The 25,763-nt window shown below is 37.9% G+C and overlaps 1 protein-coding gene across 5 annotated transcripts in view; it reads right to left on the minus strand.

Annotated features, from left to right (window-relative positions):
- fsd1l (fibronectin type III and SPRY domain containing 1-like) overlaps positions 1-25,763 on the minus strand; it is a 42,916-nt gene that overhangs the window by 5,870 nt on the left and 11,283 nt on the right. For 2 of the 5 annotated variants that reach the window (XM_088630303.1, XM_088630299.1), the window contains exons 2-11: positions 21,105-21,200; positions 19,975-20,106; positions 17,525-17,626; positions 15,924-15,946; positions 13,766-13,887; positions 8,313-8,522; positions 7,728-7,826; positions 6,612-6,741; positions 3,706-3,738; positions 464-561 (exon numbers count right to left, since the gene is read on the minus strand). In XM_088630303.1, coding sequence (XP_088486429.1) covers positions 464-561; positions 3,706-3,738; positions 6,612-6,741; positions 7,728-7,826; positions 8,313-8,522; positions 13,766-13,887; positions 15,924-15,946; positions 17,525-17,626; positions 19,975-20,037 — 880 coding nt within the window. In that variant the 5' untranslated portion in view covers positions 20,038-20,106; positions 21,105-21,200. The remainder of the gene's footprint in view (positions 1-463; positions 562-3,705; positions 3,739-6,611; positions 6,742-7,727; positions 7,827-8,312; positions 8,523-13,765; positions 13,888-15,923; positions 15,947-17,524; positions 17,627-19,974; positions 20,107-21,104; positions 21,201-25,763) is intronic. The other 3 variants (XM_088630300.1, XM_088630302.1, XM_088630301.1) reach the window with 3 other exon arrangements.

The following is a 25,763-nucleotide window of genomic DNA, read 5'->3' on the forward strand; positions in this document are numbered from 1 at the left end:
TTCTTGCTTTAGAACAGGAATAGCTTAGCACAGGCCCTCATCACTCTCAAGGTCTGCTCATTTCTGTCCCAGCAGTGCTCTCAGTTGTGTAACTGAACATCTTATTTAAATAACAATTTGAGTTCTTTTTGAAATAGACTTACTGTATAAATATTCATAAGCAAATGTAAAAAGTCAAGAGCATAAAACAGTTCAAAAGGTCTCATCGCTCACATTATTATTTCAATGAAGCAACTGAGAGTCCACCTGAAAGGGAAACCTGAAGACAATGGGGTCAAAAGGACTAGGACTGGGACACACTGAACTAACCTGAATAGGACACACCCAACAACAGCAAGTAATTTATTCAATTTGTGCAATGTACAGATTACTACTGTATATCCTCATTAAAGATTTTGCTGAAGAGTCATTTTGTTGTCTAAAAGCAGAGCCCTTTTGTGACCGGGTGTTTTTGTCCATTTACCCAAAACGGTGTACGATTCCCCAGTAAAACGATCTCTGCTTCCTCGGACTGGTGGCGGCCGTGTCGTTGATGTCCGTTTGGGAGATGGGGTACCACTTCTAAGGAGAAATGTGGAAGAAAGAAACAGTATGAAATACTAGAATATTTTTCAGCAACAGCTGCTCGCTGTTCTTTGCCAAAGGCAACATGCTACTGTATGTAGTGGCAAAGTTCAGTGCACATGAATCAATAACTAAGTCTAATTTGTATTATAATTGATTTACTGTACTGATGTACAGTATGTGGTAACTTTGGAACCCTAATGAATAAAACAGTCATTAATAGCTATTTCGTTACATCCTATCATTGATCGGGGGTAGCATAGTGTAGTGGGTAGGCTTTGGGCTCATAGCTGCCAGATTGAGGGTTCAGGTTCCTGTTGTACCCCAGTAGGTCCAGTCCACCCAGCTGTATAAGTGGGGACCAGCATTGCTGGGTAAACTCTGTGATGGAATAGTGTTCCATCCAGGAGGGTGCCATGTGCTCTACAGTCTCGACTGTGCTGATGTAGCAGCTTTACATATAATTCTCTGAACAAATTGGCACAATGCCTTTCACTAAGGTAATTAATTACAGTTGCCGAGTGGCAAAGTTTGATTATGGAAGAAAATTCGTTTCAATTTGTGTATAAAATTCAAATTGGCTGCAAGTCAAAATTATTTGTTAAAACTCTATTGACTATTTTCTTTTTTAATAAGTGGAATAAATGCACACAAAATAGGTATGCAGATGGGCCACAATCTGTTCTCAGTTATTTTACTTTACTTTCTTGTTTTTACAGACTTTGACAAAACTATGGTACAGTATACAATGCAGCAATTTACAAAATAAGGTTTAAACAAACTGTTAATGTGACACAATGAGCCAGTCCTCCTTTTGTGCCTGTCCACTAATTGTTACGTGAATTTCATAAGGACATAGTGTTGTGTGTGTCAGTTAGAAAAATGGTTAAGATCAAAGAAAAAAAGAAATGGCAACACTGTGTATGGAGATACACATATAGATGAATTTTTCTGTGATCTTAGTAGCATCGCAGAAAAAAAATATTAAGAAGAATGGTGACCACCAATTCCAATAAAAATTGTGTTTTGCACAACATGGTAATGATTTGCAATTCAAGCTCAAAGCCTGTTAAATGTTACTAATACTGAAAAAAAAAACTCACAACAACTGAACAATCATTTTTATTGTAGTTCTTTTAGTTCCAGTATGGAAAACCAGGCAAATTAGTCGCATTTTGCAAGTAAGCAGTTCGCAGTTCAGTAGTCTGTTTCATAATCCTGAAGCTATGCAGCCACAGGTAATTGACACACACACACAATGAGTGACATTTTCAAAATCCTCTCCAGGAGGTTTATGTATTGTAACAATTCACTGTAAAGTGATCTGAGAAGGTGCTCTACGAAATAAAGAGTGAATAGCCAAACAACATGTCTCTTTTTAAAAACCCCTGTATTACGCATGGCTTTCATGTCCAGTGGCAACATTACTAAGATATTTGGAAGTTGCAGCAGCAGCAGTTTTTGAGTGTCAGCTGTACTGATGTGAGAGGTGCGGCCAAATCCTCTGTGCTCTCACAAGAGCCCATTTGCTGCATACTTCAAATTGGCAAGGAATATACGGAACAGCTGGGTACCCTAGGACACCATACGTCATAGGATATTCCAATGGGCAAGAGCTGGCGGAGCAGTTTTCCCAGAGAGACCCCTCATTGTTCCCACCCCTTCCATTTCAATTGCACAAAGGCATTTACTAAATCTGGAAACCAATGACATCTATTTATCTAGCAGTACATAATGACATCTAACTACTTAACAGTACATAAATATCCAAAGCTGTACACTGTACTGCACCTTCTTCAAGCTGCACCAGTGCCACAGAGAACACTACATGAGGTGAAATGTGACCTCTACTGTACATGTATATATTTTGAATGTGCTTTTGACCAAGAGGAAAGAAGGTCTTTTATTCTCCTTTTTGATTCATCGGGTGTAGTAGTATTAATAATAGTGTTTTGGTGATTCTGCATGCTGCAGCATATTTTGTCTTCTGTCAAAGGGAACAAACCTCTCTTCCACTGAGGAAAAGCCTCTTACAATAGATGTACAGACAGCAGTAAGGAGGTGATGAGAAAATGGCACATGAAATTGGAAAATCAGGATACAAAATTAAATTAACTTAAAATTAACTTAAACTTAAAATGTGGGAAACACTCATCTTAATTTTAGTCCCCCTACTCCTTAAAACAACTTCTAGACTCTTTAGCAATCTTTCACTTTATACCCAAAACAACAAATGCAGAACATAGCTATTTGTCCTTGTGTTTATAAGAAATCTGATAGTTTGCCCTACTCATATTAGTGATAAGAACTAGAATCATGCGATTTGTATGGTGTAGATTTAGTTAAAACTGTGAAAAATAATGTCACAAAAATAACATTTTTACTCACCACATGAAGCATTGTTTGCAAGCATGAAAAAAATCCAAAGCAACAGAAAATGTTTATACGATAATATCTATTGGTGGAGATTCACCCAAGCATTGTCTGTTAATTTAGGAAACCATTTATCACCATTTCTTTTGGAAAGGAAGGAAGAAAAAGAAGAAAGCATACTAAAGTAAAAAAGAAAGTAAATTATAGTATTGGCCATTTATAGATGGAAGTGCCTTGACTGGCTCCCAGCAGCCTGTTGTGATTACTTTTAAAAAAGATTTCAAGTATGGCTCTTCAATTCACAGTTATTTATTTGAGGTCCTTCTGATGTACAAAGGATTTGAAGCATGAAGTGTTATTTCTCCATACACTGCACTCCATCAATAAATGAACGTACCACTAAGCAGTCCTTCCACACTGCACAATTCAAACCTTTTTACCCAGTCTTTTTCAGCATGGTTTAAATCGAACACTTCCAAGAGAAATGTGAACATTTTTGTCAAACATCTGTTGTAGATGTTCAATGTCTGGCAAAGAGCTTATTTCTTGTAATATTTCAAATGATAAATAGAGAGAAAAGAGTACATGGTAAAATAATGTGTTAAAACAGGAATGGTAAATGCACTTTCAGAAGCCTGAGAAAGACTAGATAAAAACAAGCTTGGATGACTGCTAAGAGACCTTTGTTAATGTACGAGCTGTGGTTAAGTGCTTCTTGCTAGAGCTGTCGACTAAACTAAATCCTATAGCTAGGAGGCACAGAATCACCTTGACGTGTTCTTCAGATTGGTAACATGGCCGCTGTTGGTTGGGAGGAAAAAACATGGATAAGCAGTGGGTTAATGAGCAATTCAAAGGTTTTGCACAAAAAGGGTTAAGGCATGGATGGGGAAGTACTCTAAGAAAGACTACTGTCTATTGCATTACGGCACCTGTCTTTACCACCAAAACTCGCTAATTTCTAGCGAGGCAGTGTTGCACACAGACTTGCCAGTTCTGTTCTTTTGCCTTAGCAACTTAGTTCCAAGGTACTCAGCATGAATATTCCTTATGGCCAAAAGACCTCTATGGAATACTGAAGGCAATCTAAGGTCTACATTTAAGTTGTTCGGAAGGTTCTTGGAAGTCTGGCATTCAAAAAGCACAAGTAATGAGATCTAATTTCAGCCCATCCATATGCTTTATCAGTTGTAACTGGTGTGTCATTGGAAGGTAAAACCAGGAAAGCGCATGTTTAATAAAACATACAAGGCTCAAGTGTCCTTCCACACAGGAAAGAAACTTTACTCACTAACAGAAAGTGATCCCAACGAGACCTTGGAGACATTGTTTTTATCGGACTGGGTAAGCAAGTAAGAGCTGATGCATTAATAAAGAGCTATGACCCAATATACTGGGAATGTGCCACAGACAAGCCAGATGAAAGTCACATCTCATTTCAGGAGGAGTTAAAGGGGAACTGCAATTCTTCTATTTTTATATTTTGGGGTTAGAAAAAGCAGCACTGATGAGTGCATTTCAAACCACAATAAAAGTAAAATGTACACAGTAATTTGTAAGACCTTCAACTTACATCCCAAAATAAATTAAATTTCTAGGTATGTGCAGCACCATGTTCGGTGATTCAGAATGAGGCAACAAAACTTCTGGTGACGTGAAGCGGCCCAATTACATTGTAAAGAAGCAGGCTTGTGAATATAATTTTAGCATATCTCTTAATCCAACAGAAATATTGCTCTTGACTTCGAGATGGTTTTCAATACATATTTTTTTATATTCAATACAAAATTTTCCATGATGTATTTTATGTATTTTGTATGTGCTGATAAATGGAACTTATTACTTATTAACTCTGCTGCATGACCTACACTTACATCACTCATGCATCATATTACATTAGTCATTACAGTGACTAGTGAGCAGGAAGGGCTGCTTCAGGTCGCAATTCGTGGGAACTCTCTCTCTTGCTCGTGGCCAGACCATGGTGACTATGCAGTGCTATCAAAAAGTTCACGATTTTGTGCTCAATTTGAAATTTGTAGTTTGTTTTATATTGTCAATGAATTAATCTGTTACCAAGATTTAATAACCAAGAAATTCGGACTGCAGTTCCCCTTTAAGCCTTCTTCTCATAAGTTCTCATAAAACAATTGTATTCATATTACTTTAACGCAGAGAAATGACTGTAGCAGGATTTTACTATGTGGGTCCTCCTGTCCCCAGTGTTGATTTTTGTTCCAACCAAGGTGTTGGTTATTTATCTGAACCCTTTAATCACTGCTCCTTAAGCTTTTGTTTCCCAACTCAATGGACTTCTTCACAATCAGCAGTAAAACACAAAACAGAGGATTTCCAAACCAGAGGTGCATTGGAAACTCAGACGTTGAGGACCTGTTCACAAGGGCTTTGGAACAAGGCAAACAGCTGGGTGAGAGTCACTGATCTAGTTGCTATTATCAACCAAACTGGCGAGATGGGTTGGGAGGCCTCCTCCTTGTAACCTGTTTGCAGTCTTTTGTATATTCTTTTGGTTTTGTGAATAGAACGCTTCATTATGCGTCTCTCAGGTTTGGCTTACATGTTTCTAATTCCAGTTTGGGAATGAGACTCTTAGATCCTGTCCACACCAATTAAACTATTTCAAGAATGTTCCGATTCTTGTTGCTCCAAGTGCACCTAGTGAATTATCATATCTTTGTTAATTGGGCTTTATGGACAGAAACAGACAGGAGCTACCCCTAAGTTGTTTTAATGTTGTAGTTTGCATATGGCAATTTAGTACAAATACCACTGGATTCACTATATATTTAGGACTACAATCTGTGTGATTTTCCTCAGAATTTTACCACAGTATCCTTTAAGAAATGGCTTAATAGATCATTTAGGTACAAACCACCAAGATGTGATGAATGATCTCCTCTCAACTGGAGCATATTTAAATTTCTCCATTTATATGCCTCAGAATTACAAACTGTAGTATATAGATCCTTTTCTGAGTATTTGCTGTGGTCTTGTGCTGAACATGCTATCAAATTCACTTGGAATAACACAGAATAAAGAGTCACTGAGTTAAAGCAAACTCACTTTTGACAGACAGGGCAAACAGATATGACTGGCTTGATTTTGGAACTGCTTCCAGGTGGTACCAAGTCTGGTTTTCCAGTAACAATGTTATAAGTGCACATCCCTCTCAGCACTCTTTACCAAGTGTAAAGATAAGTGGTCAAATTTAAATGTTTAGAATGGACATGGCCTTAGCTTAAACTCAAACTGACGGGGTTTAAATCTCATTGTTAACATTAGCACACATGGAAATTAATGGAACTAAAGTTTAAACAGCAGTCCTGAAACACCACAGGAGTGCCGTCTAGCTTTCAATTTCCCAAAAACTACTTTTAACAAAATACTATGGGGTGCTGACATGCCCAGAGCTCAGCAGGCCTGATGAAGCTGTATAGGTTAGGTCTCGAGGCTCTGGACATACAGTAGGGCTTGTGGGTTCAAACCTCAGCTGTTGCAGTGTGCAGAATATTATGCTCACACTGTTCCAGTAAAACGCCATTTGCATAAATGTGTAGGACATCCTACATCCTCCAGGACATCATTGCAAATTATTATTTTTTTTCCTCAGGTCACTTACTAGGTTAAATAAAAGAGTAAATAAAAATAATCACCTGCCCTTGTTCTCCTTGCCCTTTATTTTGCTTTCTTGGCCTTTGCCTCCTGCTGGATCCCACTCTACACAGCTGTCTTCCACCTTCAGGTTGAGGTGTGAGCAGGTAGAGTCTAAGCTGAAGTTAAAAGCTGTTTGAAAAGAGAAGAAAAAAAGGGCATCTTCAGAGAGGGGCCACGTTAAGGTGTGTGACGTGGAACACCAGACAAAATGTGACAAGAGCCCAAGGCCCTCAAAATTCATTTGGAAGCAAAACAAAACAAGAGAATTGAAGAAATAAGGAATGAGATGAAGTGTGAGAGTGTACAAAGAGTGTAAGAGTAGTAAGTGGTTGGTGGCTCGGAACCATACAAAGAGTCCCATTTGTTTTCATCATTGGCTTTAGATGAACATTATTCACTGCTGCTCTGCACCACAAGTTCCTCCTGTGGAGACAGTTGTGTAGAGTTTGACCAAAGCGTATGCGAAAGTGTCTATTCGAAATGAGCTCTTTGCATGTTGAAGCAGGAGAAAGACATTTGTTGTAGATGACACTTCGGAGTTAGTGGAAGGCAGGGATAAGAGTTGTACTATGTATAAAATCTGTATATAAGTTCTGATGCACATGCGAGGATCTCTTCTAAGCGCAGCATTTATGATAACTAAGATAGTCTAAACTGTATAAAAGATGGTAGTAAATGTATGGGTGCAGAGTTCATAGGCAAACGCAGTTTTTGTGCTCCTGTTTGTTATGGTCTTTTTCATAACAAATTAAAAAACTGATTTCAAGCCTTCACTGTGCTGCACTGAGCCTTCTTGCAACCCTACAGCTACCAGAGGTGGGATCCTGTCTCCTCCTTACTGTACCTGTGCAGTGTCTCCCAGTGGAATAATCCCAGACTCATCTCATGAAAGGATCTAGTATGACCTGCCTCCCAATAGGGTGACTGTCTGAGGGAAACAGTTAAAACCTGTAGCACAGTAATCAGTGGCAAAAGAGTCAATCTTAATTAGTCCAGGGTATACCTACTGTATACTTCATTGTTACTGGCAGGAGTCAGCAGCACAACAAGACAAAATATTCCATGAATCAGTATGGATGTACAGTGATGAACAACAGCACTGTGACAGGCCCTACCCCTGGTCTCCAGTGTGACAGGGTCAGAGTGATCTCCAGCTGCTGCTTTGTTGCAGGCTCGCACTCGGAAGTTCATGTACTTGGAGTCAAACTTTAAACCTGAAAGAAAACGCATGTTAATGGCCATTTCCTTCTGGAACAAAACTGAGAGCTTTGCTATTTGTTTTTTTTTACATTTCATAACTTAATCGTGACTACACTGTAAATCAAACAAGAAACTGCGAGATTTCCCTAAAATGATTTTACATTTAAATGCACTGTACACACTGAATTTATGAATGTCTTCAATTTGACAAGGATAATGCCATTTTTTATATTTATGACAGTTCAGCAAGAGGCACTGCACTCTGATTCAGTTTCTAGAAAAAGAGACATGATTTGAAAAAACATCAAAAATCAAAAAAGGTTAACTGAAGGGAACAGTCCACAATGTGCCATCCTGCAAAATAACAGCTCTCTCCCTCAACAAATCAGTCAGACATTAAAGGGGAGAGCTGAGATATCAAATGCCATAAAATACTCTTATTACTGTTTAATACTGTAAATACTGTGTTTGGAGTATGCTTAGCAAAGAGGTTCGGTTACCTGTTAATGAATACTCTGTGCTTCTGATGTTGTCCAGTACCTCCCAGCATCGCTCATCTTTGACTCGGGGAAGCCCTTCATGGTTGGTCTTCCTGTATTCCAAAATGTAGTGATCGATCTTGTTGTCCTCCTCCGGCATTCGCCAGCATACTGTGACCGAGTTGTCAGCAACCACACAGTCTGCAACATCAATCTCAGGAGCTCTTGGAACTGTAACAGGAAAAAGGATGGTACTGAAATCTTTGTTGGATTAATGCAACCTACTGTATGCCTGAAGAAGGAGTGATATGCAGTGAAACAGGACCTAAGGGATTACAGGCAACATTTTTATTAATTTTCAATGAGACAAAGCACCGATTCATTACTTACCATAACTATATAGACCAAAAGAAGCACTGTTTGTGAATGTATAGATGTCAAAGAATATTTAAAAAGGCCAGAAAGCTTATTTTATGCACCATTTCCCAGGTATTCTGGCACATTCAAAACAGATCCATTCGACTTCTGGTAGTGGCAGAAAAAAAAATCAGCATGGAAAATGAGAACAGAACTGAAAACGAAAGTTTTAAATACTTCATCACTGGAGAGGCTAATAGATATGAATTTGTGACGAGCGTTTCTCCACTCCTCTAACCCTGAAAATGCTCTTGAATGTAAAGAACTGGGAATAGGGAACTAAAATTGCGTACTGATTGCAGCTTTTCAGATCATTGCAAAGCAACAAAGATCAAGTGTTTAATACAAAACTGAAAAGATTCCCTTTCATTTAATTAACCATGCCCTTTCAAAATCCATCGCGTTTAGCTGAATGTGTATGGACATGTGCCTTCGGAAAGTTACTGCCAGTTTGATTCAACACAAAGAAAGGTTTAGACGTGTATGTGGCATTTTTCCTACTACCCATTTTATTTTAAGATAGCAGGCTTGCCAATAGTTGTGAATCCCTCCAGAAAGAGATTTTTCTGACAAGCTGCATTACTGCCTTGGGAGTGTGACATCATTCTATCAGACAGGTGAACAGTAAAGGCCATCAGGGGCAGCCATTGATGAGATCGACAGCCATGCAGCTGGAGCAAAACACAAACCTCCCGAGAGTCCAGATGGGTATTCTACAACTCAGGTTTTCTACTCAGGCAACTTTTAGGAGCTGCCTGAGGACTGTAAAGCCAGATCACAGAAAAAAGTCTAATTTTAAGTACATAGAATCCATCTAGTCAATGTTATTCTTGCTTCTCGTAATATTAACGTCTGTGTTCTCATGAATATTGGTGATGAACTGTGAAGTGAGAATGCTTTAATTACTATGCTTCGACATTGCTGAATACAATCTGTTTTATCAGTACTAGGCAAACTAAGGAGACATGGTAACCAAAGGGTTTCCACAAAATACAAGTCAATATGCAAACATATTCCTGATTAAATAAGGTCATATCCATCTGTATGCAGATGAGATTCATGAAAGCTTTTCAGTTTTGGTATACAATGTGACACTTTCATAAGGAATAGTTTCCTTTGTTAAAAATAATTTTCTGTTGACTTCCACATGCTGGAGTAGAATCCTGACTAAATTCAGGCCCGAAAAATTCAAAAGTTCTTCACCTACTGAAATCTGTCACGTGAATTCAGATTTCTACCAAAAGGCCATTGATATAAATGTAAAATTATCAAAGGCACAGGAGTGATCATTTTAGTCCCAGTGATCTGGTTACTACCAGAATTAAGTAGTTATTTTATGTAAGACTATCATTGTCAGTTCAACAGTATACATATTTTTTTAAACCTTATATGAATTAAACGATAAGGAATTGTATCCTTAAATTTAGAATCTAGGGAAATTTCATTTTTCACCGTTTTCTGAAAAATGAGTCGATCATCGTATACTGTAGGCAGCTGAAAATGGTAGTTCTGGGCCCAGGGAGAGCCTGTGTTATTTCCATGGAGATGAAACCTCTGCAATGTGCAGTGTTAAACAGGGAGAGAGTCAGCTAGTTTCATTCACCCTCAGCAAGCACACAAAAAAGAAGTTTTGTTTAATGCCTGGAAGAAGCCTGAATAGGCGCTCTTTTCAGACAGATTTATAGAACAGGAGGCCCCCTGAATACATCACAAAGACATTGGGGGACCAGAGGGAATTACTGGTAGAGGCGTATGCTACAAGAGAAAGCACAGCCCAATCAGATACATGGTGAGAGAAAGAAATGAATGGTAGAGGAATAAACTCTACATCAAAAGTGGATCATGGCCAGTTGATTCGATGCAAAACTTATCAACATGGACTGACTCACTTTTCTTAATTTAAATAGCGGCAGGTATTTTATATTGAAATCCCAAGTTCACATTTTAATTTATGTTCTCGATCTTCAGGAACTTTCCCTTATTTTCCACTTCTTCCTTAAGAAATAAATGCCCCCGCGATTGGCCTAAATAAATATCAAAAGGGAATATCAAAAGAATGCTGTTACCTGTACAATAAACAAAAATACAATCTAACAAGTTTGTTTTATATTGTTCTGCAACTTAGCTGCACTATGATAATGCCAGACAAATAACCCACAGAAAATAACAAGATCACATTTCAATCTCCAAAGCATTCAAACTGAGGCAACATCCAAAGGTTTGTAGCTTTGCTGACAGTTGGGTGTAAGCTGACAAAGACCAATGCTTCCAGAGAACAGATACTAGACAAAAGAACTGCCTGACTCACCCTGAGAAGATCTACAATAAAACTGTACAAGCCAAGAGGTGCCATTGGGCTCATCTTGCTCAGTTTGATTTTGAAACCTTACTTCTGTGAGTAATGAACACAGGTTTAGCAGGAAAAACAAAGCAGTTTTCTTCAAGAATTCCTTCCCTAACAACTATCTAGGCTTGCGAAATACATCTGAAAAACCTTTGGCAAATGATACAAATTGTAATTGGCAAACGATAATATCTCAGAATGAACTTTATTTCATTCCAACCTCTCATTCCAAATTTCCAATGTCCTGTGTCTAAAGTAGCAGTTCCTAACCTAAGAGCTGAACTGTAGCTGGTTTTCTGTTTACAACTGGTGTGCAATATATGCAATATATATTCTTGTGTACTGTACATTCTGGTTTGTTTTGTATCTTCTGTACTGTGTGCAATTCTCCATACTCCATTTTTATTGCACTTCTCATTGACTGCTTACTGTATTGGATTGTTGTGTTATTGTATTATTATTTTACACTGTACTGTGTTGACTGTGCCTGCCTGCTGTTGCACTGAAATTTCCCTCACGGAAGTATCTATCTAGGAGAGCCACACTCCTAATGCTGAGCAAACTGCCTTCTTATCCTGCAAAGTAAGGAGAGCTTCATCTATAGTGCCTGAAAAAGTTTGCACGCATCAAAATAAAAGATGATGATTCAGTACGATTTGCAAATCCATAATGCTCCATTAAACAAGTAGCTTTACAGAAGAAAGAGGAAACAAAGGATGAAGTAAAAGCTCGTTATTTTTCTGTTAGAAGGGAGTGATGCTGTCCTGAGCCTCTGTTCTCTGCAGGATTTGTGGCTTACATCAGCTGTCAAGAGCAGATTGCTCTATGCCATATTTTTGTTCTCTTCTGTGTTAGGGCACTGTCAGTTGCCAATGTGCCTCTACAATGAGAATCCACAAGTGTGTGTCAAAGCTGTCTAAAACAGAAGGCAGGCTCCCTTCACCTCAATCCAGAATGGCAAGAACTGGAAGGCTTCCAACAGTATGAAAGCACAGTATAGGGAGGAAAGAGGCAGGGAGGATTGAACTGCATTAACTCGACAGTCATGAAAGTAACTGCTCCTTTATACCCGTTCCTTAAACACATGACATGGAACGATCCGAATCTACCAACATAACAAAATAAGTGTCCTCTATCAACAACCAACGCCTCATTTCATGCAACTAACACGCATTTCATTATCACAGTGGCATACAATATAGACAATTTATTTTTAAACCAAAACCTTTAAGGCATCTGCTGTGCTCATTGTAAAAGCAAATGGTGTGCCCCTGGCAGAGGAGAAATAGTCCCACGTGGGACGAGCAGATGACGAGCAGATGACTGTGGCAAAATTAGAAAACCACCACTTCCACAGGTAAGCCAGTGTTCCTAAAACTGGAATTACTCATTTCGTTGTGAGGCAAATAAACACAAAGCTTTTTTTTATTATCAAATGAGAGAATAAAAGCTTCTCATTGGTTATTAAGAATATAAATCTCCTGTACAATTTGTGAACAACAAAAATGGTGCTTCTCTCATCAAGAGCTTCCATAACGAGTCCTGGTCGATACCCCTACCATTGTTGTTTAAAAGAAGCTTCATATACGAGCGAGAGAAAAATGCCAAATCTGTTTAGGTATTAGCTGGCATTAAGAGTCACGTTTTGCTGCAGCTGAGAACTGTAATGTTAGAAGGGCAGCCGCAGTTTCTCCAGATTGCCGCAAAGCTCTTGAGCAGAGTCAGCCCAGGGCCTTCAGTGCCTTCGCTCACAAGCACCTACTTTACAACTGGACTGTAACAAGCTATGACATTCACTGTACTAAATATAAACAAATGTAAAATCTCTTCTACATGAATGAACTTTGAATCCAATTACAAAACTACGTAAAAATGTATTTGTTCCAGGGAGAATTCTGTACAAAATAAGAGGGGGAAAAAAGACTTTAAACAGACAGCTCTGCGATTAAATGAATTAGAAAGCAACTGTTTGTTCCCGATAAAAGCACAAAATTTGCAATTATTCAAGTATCCTGCAAATACAAATAGCACCTGTTTTTTATAAAAAGAAAGAATAAAAATATTCTGTGCTTTTACAGTAACACAAAAGAAAAGTTAAAAAAACAGCAAGCCTTTGTAAAACATCCCCATCCTCATGTTAACGGACAGTAGTAGTAGCTGTTCTAGTAAAGCTGCTTGGTCTTCCCCTCAAAAAATTCATTCTTAATCGTAAGATAATTGGTCGTTATCGATAATTGGCATGCGGTCTTTTCACACATCTTTACCTTCACCACAACTTCAAAATGAGGGTTATCTCTGAGAAAGAGGGGAGATAAATAGTCTGAAAGCTTGTAGAATACATGTCATGAGCTGTTGGAGAGTACAGAAGAGCTATGAAGGAAACTGTGTGGGTTGCAACACCCACTGTTCTATATGTTACAATAAATGGACATGGTACACAAGGTAAATCTGGTACATATTTGCCACTGTTCTGGTCAACTCCAAGAACACTACTCATGTAAAATGATTTCAAGCTTTGCCACTGAGATGTCCGATTTATTCTGTTTAATATACTGTTGAATGGGACGAATTTTGTTCGATACTCCTCTTTTGAGGCCTGTCGTGCACAAACATCTCCAACAACATTTAATTCGCCGGAATTCAGAGCGTTTTTCTGCCAGGTCTGTTATTGAGCAGCATGTGGAGCACCTGGGTACGAGAGGCTGCGTTTTACCTGGCAGGAACCTGAGGCCCTGGATGATCCGTCTTTCCTGGGAGAAGTCCGCCATTAGATGCGTCATGTTATCGGTGGCTTTGGGCTTCATTGTCAAACGGAAAGCCGGAGCCATCGTCACTCTGCAACCAACACCAGACCTTTAATTCTCACTGCTCCTAGGCATCCTTCGTTAAAGGTCACTTGTTACAGCAAGGCTGCTCATGATACACGCTAAAAGCATTTATAGAAAACAGGATATTTTAAAAGATAAAACATTCTCTTTCTCTCTGCCCCTTTGGCTGTTGAATACCCACAGCTCATTAATAAACACAAATGAAAAAACCTAATGCAAAAGAAGCAGCTCACAACTTCTTTCCCTTAAAAAACCTCAACATGAGTGAATGCAAATGGAGTTTAGAGAGCAGCAGGAGGGACTAACGAAATCCTCCAGCGCCATCGCTGCATTAATCCTAGGTAACAGGAGTCACCCACAACTGAATAAGTGGATATCCTTTTAGAAGACTGCATTGTTTTCCCTTTTCCCAGTTGGTTTCGTGTTCTCAATCCTATTATTGGAATCATTATTCTATGTGACTCTTTGTTGTTTCCATTTTGAGTAGTATTTGCCATGCAAACTGAGCCAGATGACAAAGACAGCAGTTGAAAGGACTCTGCAGGACAGTACATCAGTATAATTGAATAATCACTGGGTAAAAAGGCACAGCCCAGCTCAACGTCTCTACGCTTGCGCACATACTGGCAATGTGCTCCAATACGCCTTTAACAAGTAAGGAGAACAGTCAATAAGCACAGACAGTAATCTAGTCGCGCAGATAATCGCATCCAAACAGCAGGAAAAAAAAAGATCACTAAAGGCAGTAAAATCCCTGTAAATTCTATGACCAAACTGAACATGAGCTGCTTATTAAGACCTCAAAGACACATGTAAGTGTCCTACTTTAAGGAAATAAGGTCTCGTTTCAAGAAATTTAACATGACGTCCAGAAATCCTAATACACAGATTCAGAATACTGCAAAAGATTGTGCTTTGTGTTACAGTTTGCGCAGATGTTGCTTTGACTGTCAGGGGTTCCTCAGTGAGATGTGACATGTGAACAAAACATCAAGATAAAGTGTGTTCCAGAGTCTTTAGGAGTACTTCCAGGAACAGACAAGAGATTGTGTGAATGGTGGGGGCAAAAGAAGAAGCATAACTGTATGAACATACAGGGATGTCCTTACTCATGTTTAAAATACTGAGAATCAGAAGCAGTGGGAGCTCATTTTCTGTTTGGTTTGCAGACAATAATACTCTTTCTCCCTCTACCACGCTGGGCTGCTACTCCCTTGGTAGATAGGACAGACCTGCAAGGCTGATTAGCCTGAGGAGGGAGGAAGCAGGAAATTGTCTCTGTATTTCTGACAACATGCTTGATAGCCTGACATTTTGTGTGCTGTTAACAAAAGGGCTAATTGTATTTCCTTAAAACATGTGAGCCCTTATTCTTCCGAAGAGGTAGAGGTTGTGTCCATCCATCCATTTTCTAACTGCTTTATCCAATACAGGGTCACAGGGGAGCCAGAACCTATTCCGGTACACCCTGGACAGGATGCCAGTCCGCTGCCGGGCACACACAGACAAACATGCTCACACACTCAAACCAGGGTCGATTTTCCCAGAAGCCAATTAACATACCACTATGACTTTGAACTGTGGGATGGAACCATAGCACCTGGAGGACACATGCTTGAACACAGGGAGAACATACAAACTCCATGCACACAGCACCACAGGAACTGAACCCAGGGCCCTAGGACTGCAAGGCAACAATGCTAATCATTTTGGCTCTGTGCCGCCTTTCTGCAAAATATATCCTAAAGCTGCTGAATCCTTTGTACTTCTGGGACCACAGTGTAGCATTAATATTTCACGCAGAATTTGGTTAGGTTAGACTTTTATTCTTTAAATATCAATTGCTAATGTTATTTATAATTAAAGTAAATATCATAATGCACATAAGACAGCTTATGCCATTCAAAGTTACCTGTTCTTTGGAAAAAGTCCAACTTTATCCTGTGGACATTTATCTCTATTTAGTGTGAGAGCAGTTGCACAGTGTTACTACAGTGAACAGCAAGCAAGCCCAGTCCAGAAGAAGTGAAAAGTGTACCATACCTATCCTTGATCTGTTTGGCAGCCTTTGTGGAAGAACAGGAGGAGAAGAAAAGAGAAAGTTCATTAGTAGAGCCATGCACATTCAAATGAGGGCATCATGCGTTACTGTGCAAAGCAACCAGAACAGACATTGAGGAGGTTACTTGGGGTACTGTACTTTTACTCAATTAATATGACATGAATAACCTTCTGGGAATTTCTGAATGACAAATTAGCCCCTATACAAAGTAGACAAGCACACTACAGATATTTGCTGTTTCAATTTAATTATTCTAATTTATGCAGTCATTACTGAGTTTGAAACCACACATGAGTTTTGGAAACTTAAATGAATTCAGTAGCCCTCCAATAGCATTGATTCTATCCTTTCTGGGTTTGCAGTCTGATTATGGGAAACTGATCTTCAAACATTTACAGGTTCTGGAAAGAAAGCCATTGAAAGAAAAGGATGGAAAAAACATTAATCTTCATTTAGCTGATTAAAATGTTAATATATTGTAAGGTTTTATTATGATATATTACTGAGAACAGTGGGCACAAAAGAAGAGATTAGTTGAGTACGTGTTAATAGTTACAACCAAGTGAATCAATACAAAAAGTCTGCACTACGTATATTCTTGACAAATGGAAAAAAAGCCCTGGAATAGGCTACATTTAGGGATTCATTTGTAATCTCATCTAACACGTAGCTAACCTGTTTACATAATCTGAACCAAGATGAGTTTTGATATTTGTACATCAGACAGAGGTCTGGGAGGATCTATTTTTGTGTGAAATAGTTCCAGATTTCAAACTCCAGATTTAATAACAGCCACCAGCTATCCTAATCTATACTTGATCTGTGATTTACTACATCAGACTATAGTAATACCATATGTAAACATCTATAATGGTAATAAAACAAGCCTTTATATATAGACAAGGCTTGAGACAATATAAGACATATGGTTGAAAAACAAACACTAAAGCAAACACATTCCATTTACTGTATGTTGCATATAACAAGAAGAGCAGTATGTGTGTTCACTGAGATTTGTTGTTAATTTGAATAAAAAAGTGCATTCAAATTTTCTGAAGCCAACTGGTTCACAGTATAAATTCACAAAAACACGTGTACCCTCATGAATAAAACAGAATGACCTTTAATTAGTGAAATCTCTTTATTATTTCTGGGGAAGTTTACTGATGACAAGCTCAAGGAAAGTCTTCCTAATGTCTAAAGCTTAACACTACTCATCAAAACGTCTTACGATAGCTCAGTACATGCCGCTCACAGGTCAATCAGTCAGCTATATGGTCATGTTTCTAGAAGTGTTGTGGACTAATCTGACCTCCAATCAAAATCTAGTGTACAACATAATGCGGCTTGTGGATTTCCTCAAAACCAAGGGCTTCTATAATTTCTTACTCACTCATGGTGTGCCAGCTTACTTTCCAATATTATTACATAGAATAGGTGATTTGATATAAAATTTGAACATTATCTGATGCAAGCAATCTCTGATCTAAGTGTACCACATCACATCGCAACCATAAATCACAACTTTCTTCTTTCCAATCTGGTGGTTTTACTCAAGCTCTGCAGAACGTTGAGCGTCTACCTTTGCAAACTCCTCAGAATCTTTGATGTCCAGAGCTGTGTTGGCGAACTCCAGCAGCTCTTCTGAGCTTTCCAAAGCACTGGTACTTTGGGTGAGCTGATTCTAGCAAAAAGACAAATCACACACAGGTCATTTCACAGAAGTGACACATGACAAATGATCTCTATTAACCAAGAACCACTTTTTTTAAAAGACCAATATAACTTCACTTTTAAGAGTGCAAAGACCACGTGAACCATACTCAAAAACGGAACTACAATTCAAATGGTGACATAACCTTTTAAAGGTTTGTTGACTTTTTTGTAACTTGGAGCAATGAGCAAAGGTACAGCCTAATATTTTATTATTAAAAAGAATATACCCAAAACAGCAATGTTGAACATTATATCAACATGACAGTGGTCTCTCCAGAACAGAACACTAATGTAGAAAACACTTAGAAATCCAATTCTACGATTACAAACAATACTAGACAATAAAAAGTACCAACAGATTTTAATCCAAACTCCTTGTTTAAAACTATCAAAAGTAAACTTGAGGAGAAGAAAAGAAGAAGCAAAATAACAAAATGCAGTAAAGACACACATCATTAGGGAAAGGACAAAAAATAACATTTTTATTACTGAAGGTAAAAGTTATGTTCTGCGATTAGAAGGAACATCAATGCTTTTCTTTTTCAATTTAAGACGCTCGATTACAGCAAATACTGTTGCTCTAGCAAAAGTGAACTGGATATTGCCAGACCTTCCTTTGACATTAAACAAATGATGTGGCTTTGTTAAAACTCTCCCACTGGGTCAGTTCTGTTACACTGAACTAACCTGCACTTCACAGCTTTTAGTCAGCCAGTCACCATGTAGGCAAGACCTACTGTGTGACAAAGCTGAACCTCTCTCTTAGTTGCAGATCTGGATACTTGCCAGGCATCTATGCTGAGTCACAGTGGTCTGGCTTGAGATCCACAGTTTTTGTTATTTTCATTGTCCTTCCTAAAGGGCTGGAAGTTCAATTCTTCTATATAAACAGACTGGGACAATGTGTCAGGTAGCAAAGACTCTTTGAATCACTGGGTCTGTGTCATGCACTTTAGGTAAAAAGCCTGATTCTGTAAGGGGAATTTGACAAAAAGCAGGCATCAGGGTCATAGACTGAGCATTTCTGTTAGGTGGCTTTTAAACTTTGACAATTGAGTAATGGAGAAATCTACAATATGTCAGACAAGATATACTGTATATACAGTACAGCATATTTAAAACTATCTTGATACATATTCATCTTTTGACTGGGGATAACATACTAGATATGAAATGGCTAACAGTGTACTGAGAGTTGGAAAGTACTGCACATACAGTTCAGGTAAGAGAACGGCAAAGACTACACTTTGATGCATGTAACATCCTTTTAATTTTAGCGGCTGAGCATGTTGCAATTAGGAAGCTAAGACAAATGTGTATCTCCTGAAAGAGATGTTTCCCTTTCAGCTCAGAAAAGGGATTAAGTAAATTTCATGGTCTCGGTGTACTGTAGCTATTTAATGGATAACTTTGGCTGCTAACTTGCTAGTCTGGTGATTCCAGCTGGCTTACTGTTAGCTAAGGGGACAGTTCCTGAATGCCAACGTTTCTGTAACAGTGGAACCATCAGCACTGGCCTCCTGTTCCAGGAGAAACGTGACCTTTTTGGGCAAAGGGGTACAAAACCAGGACCCACATTGTGTGTGTTTGAAATGCAACATAATGCCAATCATCCACTGAAAAAAACATGAATATCTCTTATCTGCCTGAAATTCTAATTTTACTGCTCCTGTTCACTGGACTTTGTACACAGGGCAGGGCTGTCAGCTGCCATAAGAAAGCAATTAAAGCATAACTAGCATTTAAATTTAACATGAAAATTGAGAAATCTGTTTTGTTCTGGGGTTCAGATCTATGGAACACCTTTTAGTTTACTTTTCAATTGCAAACTAATGTATATGCACATGAAGACATCTTACCAAAAATATGTACTTATCCTTCTTTGGTTCTTTTATCTCTATTTTAGTAAAATCTTAACAAAACATGGTTGTAAGCATGCTTTTCAGGGCTCTTTAGAAATTCCACAAATATTACTCAAAATGAAAGCAAATAAAGTCAATTTAGCCAACCCAGTTGTGTTGTTTAATGGAGCAAGTAAAGTTTTTCCTAAATGCCATGTTAGTGTCTCTTCTACCATTTTTTCTTCCAAGTATAGTTATGTGATTTAACCCCCTTCAGTGCTTCATCTTTTAAATTTTTAAACCATTTGTTTAAAAAGATTAAGGCATCAAAGGTTACATCTAGCAGATACATTTGTAAGCACATTAGAGCTTGTTTACTCAAATACCTGTCTTTCCAACTCTGCTTGCTGCAGGAGTCTCCCAGGTTTTTCACAGGTTTTTCTGGAAAAGCGCCAACAGCAACAGAAAACCATACCTGAAGTTCTTGTGTTTTCCTTGCCTGTTCCTGTTTGATTGTGTTGGTCATACTCTCCTTCATCTCATCCAATACAGAATACAGACTATCAAACTCTTCTTCGAGGTCTGAAATCACTTTTGAAGAGTTATTCTGTAGGTAGTAGATATTTAGATCAGTTTAACCTTCTAAAACTGAACTTGCCACATTGCTAGTGCTTCATTGGAAGAATATGTATTCAATTGCATATTTGAAAACATTTAAAATGATCATTTATGAGCTAATTTTCTTTTGAAACTGTTAAATCTAAAAAATGTTCAGATACTATTATAGTCACACTATTTAAGTAAGAAGAAAAGCACAAAAACAATTTAAAAACTGAAAATATTGAGTGGAAAGAAAGAGGTTGTTAGAACTCCCAAACTGTATGTGAAAAAAATCTTGATTTTTAACCCCGATTCAGAAAGAGCAACATTCAACTAGAGATTTCTGAACTCAAGCTTGCTTATTTTCAAATATCTTTTACTAACACTATGTACTGTTTCAAAACAGGATTCCTGTCTACATAGTTCTTTCTTGGCAGTGTAGTAATGTCTGGGAAGAAAGTCAATTATATAATACCTTTAAGAGGATTTGTGTCTAAGTATTAACACTGACATCATTATAACTCAGCAAATAAACAGTACACGGATACTGTAAAAGTAACGGCACATGACAGTGCATGTAAAAGGTAATTTCTTCACTTACAAAGATGTCTAACTGAAAGAAAAGTGTTTTCTTTCCCTTTTATCAACTTTTAGATGACTTCACAAACTTCTGCCATTTCAGAATTCCTCGGTTTTGACAAAGCCAGTTAAGTATAAAAAATAATGATTTTACAGTTTTGTTGTAGTTCCATAACAGACCAAATATTTGTAATATGTGGTAAATGTTGTTTTTATTTTGCTGTGTACAACATATGTCGTACAACAATAAGATCTGACATTTTTTATTTTCAGAGTTAAATCTTTCCTGAAGTCATAGCTACTTTGTATTTTGATCTTGAAGGCTTTCCAGCGGGTATTGGCTCCATCTAAAATGGGTTTAAAAGTTGTCCTGTTGTGACAATAAATGTACTGTATACTCAAAGCAGGCAGAAAGAAACTTCCTACCTGCACGCCTTTGAGTGTGTGGCTCACGGTGTCAATGAAATTATGGAGCTCTTCATTTTTGTTGGCCAGTGTGGTGATTATCCTTTGTAGGGCCTCCTGTAAAACAACAACAATAAATAAGTCTGGTTAGGGGAGTTAACCTAAAACAGGCAACCCCGGTCACAAAGTTATCAACATTTTCTCTTCCTTATGAGCTTTAAATGTTTTCTCCTGGTGGGTTACATATGCAAAATCACAAGGCCATAAGGGAAACTGCCTGAATATCCCATTGCCAATGCACAGGAAGTTGTTCAATGATCGACCAGATGGTTTGAAATATTTTTGAAAAGAAACCTTAACCCTCAACAACTTTGTCAACTAAGGTCAGGTAAAAGACACTGATAAAATTCAATGGGAAAACAGATCTCCACACATTATGTATATGGACCTTCTAGCATGCTAAAGTTGTAGAATGCTCCTAGGTCATAAACTGAGAAAAGAATGATGCTGCATTTTTAGTTTTGCTGAACCTCTCAACTACCAATTAATCAGCAAAAACAAAAATACATTTCGGTGTTGATTTAAGGTCACTCCAAATGTCTTTCAATATCCCAAAAAGTCTAAATCTAAATTAACCCAATGCAATGAGACCCTCTTCTGTTAACAGACCACTTTTTTTTTTCTTAAGGAAGCGGAAGTATTTAATGTTGATGATTCATTATTGATTTTGTTTGTTCAATCCGGTCCTTCCTTGGAGCTGTTCTAAGTTTTACACTGACCTGCTGGTTTGGCAACCTGAATCTGAGAGGCAAGAACAAACTGGGCAGCCTCGTAAAGATATGTCAGAAGGTCATTGGCGCTGTTCTTCCAGCCCAGCCCTCTCCTCCATTCATCATTCACGTGTTTTGCATAAAGCAAAATCCATCTGTGATGATCCTTCACACCCCTTGTTTAACAAAATCCAGTTACTGCCATCAGAATGCAGATAACTCAGAAACTAACAGATTCAAGTTCTCATTCATACCTGTAGCCATATCGTTACTCAACAGTATACAGTACATAGTTCCATGTAAGTATGTACTGTATATTGTTGTTCCCGTGGGATTTTTTTTTCTGTCCGTCTGTACACCAACACTGCTGCTGTAAAACAACGTGCTCCCCCCGGGGATAAAGACACCCTCTCTCTAACTTTATATTTTAAATACAACAGTTTTCTGAATTGACGGAATGCTGAGAGTTTGATAACTAGTGCAGAAGTGAATGGTAAGGAACTTTAATGATTTAAAGTTTACAGTTACAATCTACTACAAACATCTCCTTGACAGACTTTAGCCTTTAGCATGAACATTACACACTGTAGAATGCCCACACCTGAAGAGGGCTTCACAGCCGAAACGCTGTGTTTTCTCTCTTATCTCTTTTCAGCATGGTATAAACCTATTACTTGTTCCATTACACACTGTATATCATCCAAAACTTAGAAACTACAGTGTGACTTTTACTAGCTGTTGGATATTACAGTAAACACATGCAGTATCACCATAATGAACTCCTCCCTAACCAACACTTAACAAACATCAATGGTGTTAGTTCAAATTAAAAAGAGGGCACTGTTAAGGTGAAAAGGAAACAGACTGGCTTACTAAGGTGAGGGTTTTTTAAAGTTTTATCTTCCCACTCCACATATATTGTAAGAAATCAAATAATAGTAACAGTATTTGAATAGTTAGGGCAACATGCTGCCTGTTAGCACTGTTGCCTAACAGCTCTATGGTCTTGGGTTGAGCTGTGAGTTGCATAGAGTCAGAATGTTTGCCCAATGTTTTTGCGGGTGTTCTCTCAAAGACAAGACTGTGTGCTGACTGGCTCTGGGAGATTTTTAATTCCACGAAGAGCAAGAGTGAGACTAAAAATAAAGAATCTTTTGGTGTCAGGCTTTTTAAGCATCCAAGACATCAAGCCGCAAAAAGCACAAAAGTAATACTGAGATTCTAATTCCAAAAACTAATTTCACCTAAAAAGCCATGTTCTGAGCTATTAGTTCAATGCACTGTAAAACATTACTAGACAATGATTTTGAGATGTAGAACACATTTTTATCATACATATTGATATTTCAGTAATTAAAAGTAGTTATAAATACATATGGCTCTCAAGGGATAAAGGCTTTCTAAATAGTTTTCGCAGTATTGCAGTTTACAGAAATTACATGTACAGTATATGAGAAAGAGATACTGTATGTAAGGCCTGTACTACACATAAACAGACATTTAATGTAACACTATGTAACACTATGCTTGAAGCTTTTAACTTTCTTTACTACTTCCATTCCTGCGTGTTTCAGGAGTCTGTTACAATTATTCCAACAGTTACCAAGTTGAAATCGAAGAAACATTCAATTACATTACAAAGCAGTTGGCTGGAAGAGCCATGTTCAGGCAGGAAGTAAGTCAGCAGGAAGTCAAAAGCTCAGTCTCACATCCCAGTAGCTGATGATGACCACTGAAGACAGACTGTAAACTATACCACTGCAAGGGAAAGGAAGAAATTGCTTGGGTCTTACTTAAACATATAGCTCGCAAATGTGGGAGTGCACTCCTTTTACTTTTGGAAGATACCCACCAACAAACGAATCCATATTTAAAATATATCTAACTGCAACCTGGTAAGCAGCCCTGAAGGCATTTATTCACAATTCTAGACTTAAAAAAAAAAAAAGATATCTAAGGTCTAAGATCAACTTAGACCTAATACAACTGATATAAAAGTGGAATTTGTCAGTATGGACAATCTGAATTTTAAAAATGAATTTCCTTGTTATTTATATTTATAGACTTTCCTGTCTTACATTTTGCTCTTGCTAAAAACTATTTTTGTTTGCTGCTTATATTAATATTTGGTCTATTAATGTCTTTCACATGTAGTCTCACTTGTGCAAAGTTATTTTTGCTGGACATTTAGTAAGTGCATCACAAACAACAATACAGACAACATAACTGGACATCTCACAAGTGCCAAACCAAACCCAAGAAATGTACAGTGAAACATGTAGAAATAAAATTATGCAATAAATTATCATTGTAAGACAAAATTTATTTTTAGCCTTGATTGACCTGTGTTGAGTCTTATAAATAACCTAAACTGGTAGCTGGAGAGACTGACATCTGTGACATGAAAACCACTGTGTAAATATACCTGAAGAAGGCTCCACGGAAGAAACGTTGTGTTTTCTTTATTCTCTTTTCATTATGAAATAAACCTATTACTTGTTCCTAATGTATAAATATGCCAATTATGGAGTCCAACCAAATTACTGCAGTACTTCAGCAAAAACAAGTTACCAGCATGCAACAGGCTTTAAATTGACGATCTGTGGTAGTCAAAGTTTTGATATCTGTGCCTTTTTACCCAAATGTGTTTTTTCAAATTTCCACTGCTTCATTTTCAATTAAAGGTACACAAACATTTTGAAATATATTTTGGAAAATCTTTCCACTACTTTGCACTCAATATTATCCTGAAAATTGGATTGTTTGATATTTTGATACAATGAATATCACACATGAAAATGCTTGGCAGTTGTGTGCTAAGTAACTAAGAATGTATGTGATTCACACAGCCTGGAGACTCAAATTCAGTCCCTCACCCTTTCACTGTGAAAAGAATCCCTATGACATAAAACTATTTTGGCCTACCAGAATTAGGTGTTATAATTTAAATCTGCAACTTTTATTAAAGTTGCATTAAAAAAAGGCTGAAAACAAATCTTTAGAAAAAAAAAGAACAAATCTTTAGAAACATCATTCTAAAGCCTTGGGAACTGACAGCTGTCCTTTCTCATTTAAATTACAATATTGCATCTTATTAGTCATGTGCTCCAAAAGCCAAAAGCATTGCACTCAAATGTACAGTATATACAGTGCCTCACCAGTACAGTAGAAACCTTCCATCTCTGTTGTCTTGTTTGACTCACAATCTGATGTCAGAGGATAACTGGAGGTTACTGTGTGCGCCTATCAAACATTTGCCTACTGCAGGTCATCATGACAGCACACAGTATGACAAGGACAATTCTAGGCTTCTTATTTTCACTACGTTTCAAATAAACATTTCTAAGGTTTGGGGCACACAACTAAAGCTGAAGGGCACTGGGAGGTCAATGTATTGTTGAGGGAAACATAATACTCTCTACTGTGCAGCAACAGGGCCGGTCGTCACTTTCAGAGAGTCACCCAGGTGGGTGCACAGTGACCGACACGCCTGTCACATGCTCACAGACACCATCTCGTCAGGGTCAGTAAGACAGGAGGTGCGCTTTATTAATTTCTCACGCTGACCCACTAACAAATTCATAAAATCTCAATTTGAACTCTCACACAGCAGATTTCACAGACGACCCTGTTCTTTCACTCCAGAACAGACGGTCTCTTAAAATACAATGGTTTTCTAACTTAACTGTGTCCTTCCGGGGTACACATACTGTACATTCATACATTTCTTCAATTCCAGTCTCCTCCGTGATTGTCATTCTAAACCCTCCCCTTGTGGGGCACACAAACATGTACATTTCACAATTACTTCCCTGTACATCCTCATAATACATTAGGATTCCATATAGTAACACAATTAATTGTGGAAAGGTCCAAAGAGTTGAATATTTTTTTATTTTCCATTTACACT

This window comes from Lepisosteus platostomus, chromosome 4 (assembly GCF_059453375.1).
Source record: "Lepisosteus platostomus isolate fLepPlt1 chromosome 4, fLepPlt1.hap1, whole genome shotgun sequence".
NCBI classification, from domain to species: domain Eukaryota; kingdom Metazoa; phylum Chordata; class Actinopteri; order Semionotiformes; family Lepisosteidae; genus Lepisosteus; species Lepisosteus platostomus.